Source organism: Herpailurus yagouaroundi, unplaced genomic scaffold (assembly GCF_014898765.1).
Source record: "Herpailurus yagouaroundi ecotype Mexico unplaced genomic scaffold, PumYag 164, whole genome shotgun sequence".
In the NCBI taxonomy this organism is placed as follows: Eukaryota; Metazoa; Chordata; class Mammalia; order Carnivora; family Felidae; genus Herpailurus; species Herpailurus yagouaroundi.
The window spans coordinates 33811234-33819349 of NW_024412405.1; the positions used below are offsets into that span (position 1 = coordinate 33811234).

An 8116-nucleotide genomic window follows, 5' to 3' on the forward strand; every position below is an offset into this window, starting at 1 on the left:
AGGATGTCCATCACTCTTCTCAGACCCGTGGTTTGGGGCAAGTTGGCTCAGTTTTAATACTGAATCAAAAAAAGCAAAGGCTATTTTTTCCCAAAAAATTACACCCCTCTTTTTTTGGTGAATATATTTCAGAATTTTAAGGAAACAGTTGCTGGAGCTATTAGCCCCACATATATCCGCCAGGAAGTGTGGTATCATCTGCAGTGCCATCCAGCTTTCATAGGGGATATCAGCCTGGGGCTGCTCTATACTTATTGTAGACCTCTAATTTGCTTTAGCTGCTTCAGCAGTTCCCCACTGTGATGCATTTCTGTCAGATAAGTGCATCCACTTATACAATCTTTACCAATAAAGACCCAAGGTACCTTTCTGGCTCTTGTGAGCTGTTTCAAATAATTTTGATTCTTGATTGTGTAACTAGTGGCTGTGATTATCAACAAATTCCAAAAACCCTTCTGTGAAGACAATTGACTGAGGAGCTCTTGGATCCTTCTGCGGTAGGAGCAGGTGGGCTTAATGAACACAACCACGTTTCCAGGTTGGATTTTGCTGTTCACAAATTCTTGAGCCCATGCTGACAGGCAGCTGCCTCCTAGGGAGGAATCTTCCATTGTAGGCATTGCTCAGGGTACAAACCCATACATTTTTAATTTAATCTAATTTAATTACATTTAAATGTAAATAGCCACATATGGTAGTGGGTACTGTACTGGACAATGAAGTTCTAAAGCCAGAAATAGTTACAGAGAAAATAGATCATGGATATTCCCATCAAGGGGGGCTTTTATTTTCCTGTATTTTCTTTTCTAATATGCGGTGATGTCAAAGTATGCAGGTAAAGTTCTTTATACAACGTCTCTTTAGCCTAGCTTCATGTCCAGGGACACAGTGTGACTGCAACCAGCTTTCTTTTTGGTGCTACTAAACACTGCATCAGGGAGGGGACTTGCCATAACCTAGTAAACCCGTATGTCTTGGATTACTCATTTGGCCCAACAGGTCTTAAATGATCTATAGTAGTAGAAATAGAATAGTTTTCATCTTTTCCACTGTCTGCTCTCATCCTCTCAAATTATGGAAACTTAGTGAGTTTCTGCCAGGAACTCTTCTGTGACTTCCTGTGTCAGTTCACTATCATCACAGTAGTGATGGAATGGGTAGTGGAATGTTGTTGGTTTCTTTCTTTTCTTTCTTTCTTTTTCTTTCTTTCTTTCTTTCTTTCTTTCTTTCCTTCCTTCCTTCCTTCCTTCCTTCCTTCCTTCCTTCCTTCCTTCCTTCCTTCCTTCCTTCATGTTTAATTATTTATTTTGGTAGAGGAAGGGCAGAGAGAGATGGAGAGAGAGAATCCCAAACAGGCTCTGTGCTGTCTGAGCAGAGCCCAGTGTGGGGCTTGATCTCATGAAGTGTGAGATCATGACCTGAGCTGAAATCAAGAGTCGGATGCTTTACCGACTGAGCCACCCAGGTGCTCCTAGTGGTTGGTTTCTTATTTGATTTAGAATTTCTAGTGTTCCAGTTCAGGAATCCATAGCGTCTGCTGCCTAAGTGACCATGTTGTATTGGATAAGCCAATCATCTGAATACCTGTCATGCCAATGCCACATATTTCTAGCTACCTAGATAATTGTATTTTGTACATATGACCTTGGCCTCTTTGCCATAACTGCTTGGACCAGAGGTGTTTGAATATGGCTCACAGATGCATAGAATGAACAGCAATCTATATGGTGGCATTAAAAAATGAGTTGAACTGATTTATTTCTTTTCCAAGTTTGATCTATGAAAATCTAAGTAAATGATTCAGGTAGCCTTGCAATAGTTGGTTAAGAATTCATTAGGAAGAAGCAGAGCCATACCAGTGTTATTTTGGTGCCTCACAGACTAAGTGATGAGAGACCAGAAACTAAGGGTAAGCAGAGGGAGCCATTTGGTCACTAAGGGACATACTTAGTGGAAGTAAGCATACTTCCACATGCTGTGGAAGTAACAGCATGCTGCCTATGGAAGAGATAGAACAAGTGCAGGTAATTGAGTTGCCTCAGTTTCTGATGTTACAATTCCAGAGTATAAGAATGCTTAAAATAAGCATTTATTTAAATTTATGTAATTTACTTTAGTGTTTATTTTTAAATCACTTTATTGAGGTATGATTAGCGCACACACACAAAAAACTGTACATAGTTAATGTAATAAAATATTATTTTTAGAGTCCAACAGCTATTAACATTCTCCTAGAGTGATTATTAGAAAAAACAAATCTAGGAAAATATGGGGACTAACCCCTGTTCATCAGCTCAGAGCTGCGGTAGGATAAGATATTAAACTATTGGTCTAAAAGAAGATCATTTCGGGGCGCCTGGGTGGCGCAGTCGGTTAAGCGTCCGACTTCAGCCAGGTCACGATCTCGCGGTCCGTGAGTTCGAGCCCCGCATCGGGCTCTGGGCTGATGGCTCAGAGCCTGGAGCCTGTTTCCGATTCTGTGTCTCCCTCTCCCTCTGCTCCTCCCCCGTTCATGCTCTGTCTCTCTCTGTCCCCAAAATAAATAAACGTTGAAAAAAAAAATAAAATAAAATAAAAGAAGATCATTTCAGATTGCCTGTAGGGATCCTTCTATATTGCCACTACGAAGATGACTACCTAAAAATGACTGCTTAAAATTTTTGGTGTATTTTGTAGCTACCATAGTACTATTTTCTTTACTCTTCTTCTCCTCCTTTTTCTTCCCCCTCCTCCTTCACTCCTCCACCTCCCTCTCCCTCCCTTCTTTCTCCCTCCACCTCCCTCTCCCTCCCTCTGTCTTCTCTCTATCTGACTTAATTGTAATCACACTGTATGTACTCTTCCCACACTGAATATGGTAAAAATGCTTGTTAGAGTATTATAAAAATTTTGTTAGCAGTTTCAATGGTTGCACAATATTTTATCGTGTGTGTGTTAATTATTACAAACAAATACATTTTTTCTGGACCTTTGCTTCACATGAATTCTTAATATAATATGCTGTGATAAATATGCTTACATTGATTTTTTTCCTGCATTTTGAAATATTTTCTGGGTAACTTAAAATTTTTAATTTAAAGTGTACATTTTTATAAGCATTCTTGGGACAGTTTTATAATTTTTATCTAAAGATTTCCATAATGTGATGGCAGCAATAAAAATCCAGCAGCATTTTTATTAGAAATGATTCTTCTAATGATTAAAAATACTAAGTTAGGACTTGATAAATAAAATAGTGTCAATGTCACTCTCCACAGATTTCTCTTTTTCTGTAATTTTTCCATCATTCCTTTTGTTAGCTTCTCCCATAAAGCCTCCAATCCATCTCCTTTATCCCACTTAAATTTTGTTTTCCCTTTATTCTGCCACTCTGTTTCATACCTTTCCTCACCAAACACCTTGAAAAAAATAGTCCACACTCACTTTCTCACCTTCCAATCAACCATTAACCTCCTGCAGTCAAGTGTCTGATGCCATGACTTAAAACACTTGACACATGGTATTATAGTTTATTTTATCTTCTGCTAGACTGTGTGTGCCTTAGACTCAAGACAGTTTTGGCATCCATAGCAATGGCACAAAATGTATAGTCAAGAAAATGAATTCATTCAACAAACATGGCATGATAAAGCTTCATCCATTCTGCACTTAGGCATGCATAAGATGAATTCGTGCATAAGATGAATTTCTTTGGCTTTTGGAGTAACAAATCCAATACACCTTTTTAAGGACTTATTCTATGTTGTATTTCCTTTCCCTTAGAATTTACTGGGATGGTCTGTCCTTCTGTTTGTGTCTGTGTACCTACCTACCTAATTGTTTGCTATATATACCTATCATCTGATTATCCATCTATCTTTGTTAAATTCAGAATCTTTATTAAGTTTCTATAAATTGACTTAATAATAATCTGATGGTTGTCAATGCAAGATAATATGTACCATGGATGCAGGTAAATGGCATATTTTCATTAAAATAATGTTCCTCTTAACTGTAGGAATAGAGCTTGGGACCAGAATCACAGAGGCCAATGTGGTTCAGGAAGTCAGGTGAAACGTAGGAGCCACTTGCATAAAGAGTCTGTGTTACATTATTCCATCTTTAAAAAGATGATAACCACTAGTTACTTATGTGGTCAGAACCTTGTGCATGGTACCAATACCAGAGGAAGTTAGGAAGGAGTGAGTCCCTTATTTGTAGCAATTTTTCTAATTGAACTAGGCAACATGTATATAAGCATATCACCAGAAAAATGCACACACATGTATTTTTGGGTTGTGTCCACTACCAAGGAATTGCTAAAGTTATTATAAGATTTTGAATGAGATGCAGTTTATCTGGAAAGACTGTGGAAAAATTCAATATTTAAGACATATTAAGAGCTTTCATCTTAAGGCAAGAGAAGGAGAGGGTCACTCTGAAGAAGAGGATATAAAAGCTTTGTCATAGAGAAAGTGCATGTTTCAAGGGTCCATAGTGAAAGTGAGTAAAGTGGTAGACAGTTGTGATGCTGTCTATTCATAGATGTAAGAAGCAGTTACGAATCATTTCTCAGCTGAGCAAAAGGTGCTGAAAATGATTAAACATCATGAAGCAGGAAGTTGTTGCTATTTAACAAAAGAGCTTTTAGTCTTGGCATTCAATTATGGATATGAAGCTGAAAAGGCAAAGCAAGAAATGTAAGTATATGACATGGCATATGGCCATGAGGGAGAATAAAGATATGAATGAGATTACAAGGATGCTTATGGAGACATTGGACTTAATCCTATCAAAACCCTTGTTGTCTGAAACAAAGATACCATCCTATAAAACAGAAAGAAGGAGGGAATGGGGCGGGGGGGAAGAGACAGGCAATTTTGGGGATTCATTATTTTTAAAAGTAATATCAAACAGTGGTAGCTGAATTATTTAAGAGAAAGAGAATGGAAGGGGGAAACGAGCATCTTGCACAATATTAAAGTGACTAGATTCCTTCCTTCCTAGGAGGGTTGGCAAAAGAGCCTCAAATAAATGGTTTTCTTGGAGATTTGAGTGCAAAGGCAGATGGGGCTCCAGAACAATTCAAGAATTACACAGAAGTGGAATTGACCGCTGCTCTTCTCAAAGTGTGAGGCATGCTGAGTTCAAGAAATACTGATTTAGGAGCTGGTGTGTGTTCATTCCTGTTTCAAAACATTGCTAACTACAAGAGACAGTCCATAGGGACAGGAAGTTTGCAGGACAGTGTCAACAACTCTGAGAGGATGAATTCGTGAGAGGCAATTGGGAGGACACTTTTGGAGAAGAAATAAAAGAGAATGTTTCTGCCATGAAAAAGACTTCTTTTAACCTTAAGAGGGAGGAAAATATTAAATTACATCAACCGTAGAGTTTAAATTTATTTTGTTGTAATATAGTTGAAGAAAATAATTTGTGAATGGCGTTAACAAGAGGATACAGAGGGGCACCTGGGTGGCTCAGTCGGTTAAGTGTCTGACTTTGCCTCAGGTCATGATCTCATGGTTCGTGGGTTCCAGCCCCCATGTCGGGCTCTGTGCTGACAGCTTGGAGCCTGGATGGAGCCTGCTTCAGAGTCTGTGTCTATTTTGCTCTCTCCCCCCTCCCCCACTCACTCTCTCTCTCTCTCAAAAATAAATAAATGTTAGAAAAAAACAAGAGGATACATAAAAACCTTCTTTCCCCTATTTTCCTTAATCAAACATTTCTCAGCAGTGTGGGCAGAAGATTCTTTTTTGTTTGTTTGTTTGTTTGTTTCACTATGTTTTAAGAGATTCTTTTTGTAAACTGTAAGGGAGTAGTGATCTCTATCCCTAATACGGCTGCTGCTTCTTAAGGCTTTTCTAAGATTAGAAGATAACAATAGTTGGTGTGTTAATCCTGTGCAAAGGCCATATGTGCAAAGAGAAACATTTGAGTCTGAAGATTTAATTGATCGTCAGGATTTGCCTTTTCTAAAATGTTAAGAAATTACCAGTTTGTGATCAATAAAGCCAATATTATCAGGAATAATTGTGGCTGACATATTCAATTTAAGAATCTAAGGGGAGATAATCGGAGCCTATTGCAATGGGTTAAAAATTATGTTCATATACTTGTTTGTGCTATCTAAAATAAAATCAAGTTTGAGAAGTAAATATTAGGGTTGGTAAGTATTCAGAAGTACCTAATTTTGACCCAGTTTTTAAAATAAATTTTGTTAAAAAATATATAGAAATTAAATGATCAGAACAATTAAGCATAGAGCTCTATGAATTAGTACAAATGGAATATGTCTGTGCAACCACCCCTTAGAACAAGAAGCAGAATACAAACAACACCCGGATGTTCTCCTTGTTGTCACCGTCCTCATGCTCCTTCTCCAGAGCAACATCTGCCCTGAAATCTAACATCAGAGACTAGTCTTGCCTACTTAAAAAATATTTAAGGGTGCCTGGTTAGGCATCTGACTTCGGCTCAGGTCATGGTCTGGCAGTTCGTGGGTTTGAACCCCACATCAGGCTCTGTGCTGACAGCTCAGAGCCTGGAGCCTGCTTCAGATTCTGTGTCTTCCTCTCTCTCTCTGCTCCTTACCTGCTTTTGCTCTCTTTCTTGCTCTCAAAAATAAATAAACATTAAAAAATTTTTTAAATGTATATTTAAATCTGTCATATGGTGCATATTCTTTTTTCTGTCTTCTTTTGCTCATTATGTTTATGAGATTCATCTGTATTATTGAATATAGTGGTGGTTCATGGCTGTGAATTATTTTCATATTTGAAAGAAAATTAGCACATTATTAAAAATTGGGAGTATTAATGTAAAAAACAGTTCTCTATTAATATTAAATTTTGGGTATAATAGTATTTTTTTAATATTTATTTATTTTTGAGAGAAGACACACACACACACACACACACACACACACACACACACAGCATGAGCGGGGGAGGGGCAGAGAGAGGGAGACAGAATCTGAAGCAGGCTTCAGGCTCCAAGCTGTCAGCACAGAGCCCGATGTGGGGCTCGAACTCACAAACCATGAGATCATGACCTGATCCAAAGTCAGATGCTCAACCAACTGAGCCACCCAGGTGCCCCCATGGCTATAATAGTATTTTCGATAAGCATAATCTCAGGTTGGTTTCCTCAAAGTTCACTGCTGAGACTATGTGAAACAACAGGTGGTTTATTTGGGAGATGATCCCAAGAAATACCAACAGGAGAATCTGGAAAAGAGATGAAGAAGGGAAGGAAGTCAATAGTGGGTGACTAATGAGCTTGCTGCTGCTTTTGGCAATTGAGGCATAATTCCACTGGAGACCTCTGGGAGATGGTATAAAAATCACCAAGAATTGTCCCAGCCAAGAGGCAAGGAAGTTGGGATATCTATCCACCACCTTTCACATTCGTTGGAGGCTGCTTTCCATGATGTAAACTCTGTGGTAATTTCAGTCGGCTGTGCACATAGGCAGAAAATGTTCTCACATTTGAGAACTGTCAGGTAGAGTCACAGTAGTTTGCCAGCAGAACCTGCAACTGGAAAGTCTGAGTGCTAAGAGACTGTAACTAGTATCTGCTACAATTACAATCTCAACCAAAAGGCAACTCTAAGTAAACACAATAATGAAATACTGGTTGGCAAGTAGCTGTGATCAAACTCACAATGAAGAAATGTAAGTGTTTGAATAATCATCGTTCTATCTTGAGGAATACACTATTTCCAGTAGACACATACACATTTCTTTGGGGTTCCAGACTGGGTCTTTGCTTGACCGCATGGCAAAGTTTTGGTTATGGGCTCCTAGGAATGGGGCTATATGATCATAGCTATGCCTCTCTGTTGCAAATTATTGCTTTGCTTTGATAATTAGCCATCTGGAGTTGACCTTTAAAAAGCACTGGATTAAAAATCAATCAGGGAGGGAGGGAAGATGGCTGCGTAGGAGGACGCTGGGCTCACCGCGCGTCCTGCTGATCACTTAGATTCCACCTACACCTGCCTAAATAACCCAGAAAACCGCCAGAGGATTAGCAGAACGGAGGCGCTGGAGCCAAGCGCAGACGAGAGGCCCAGAGAGGCCCACGGAAGAGGGTAGGAAGGGCGGCGAGGCGGTGCGCGCTCCACGGACTGGCG

At 39.2% G+C, this 8116-nt stretch overlaps 1 protein-coding gene across 1 annotated transcript; it reads right to left on the reverse strand.

The window, feature by feature from the left end:
• Positions 1-251: 251 nt before the first annotated feature.
• On the reverse strand, positions 252-611 carry LOC121037900 (glutaredoxin-1-like). The gene has a single exon (XM_040487417.1). It carries the CDS (start codon positions 609-611, stop codon positions 252-254), a length of 360 nt encoding a protein of 119 aa, XP_040343351.1.
• Between the last annotated feature and the right edge of the window lie 7505 nt (positions 612-8116).

Bases quoted from the DNA above. Each gene is read 5' to 3' on its own strand.
- LOC121037900 (XM_040487417.1), bottom strand. From the start codon at position 611: ATGGAAGATTCCTCCCTAGGAGGCAGCTGCCTGTCAGCATGGGCTCAA.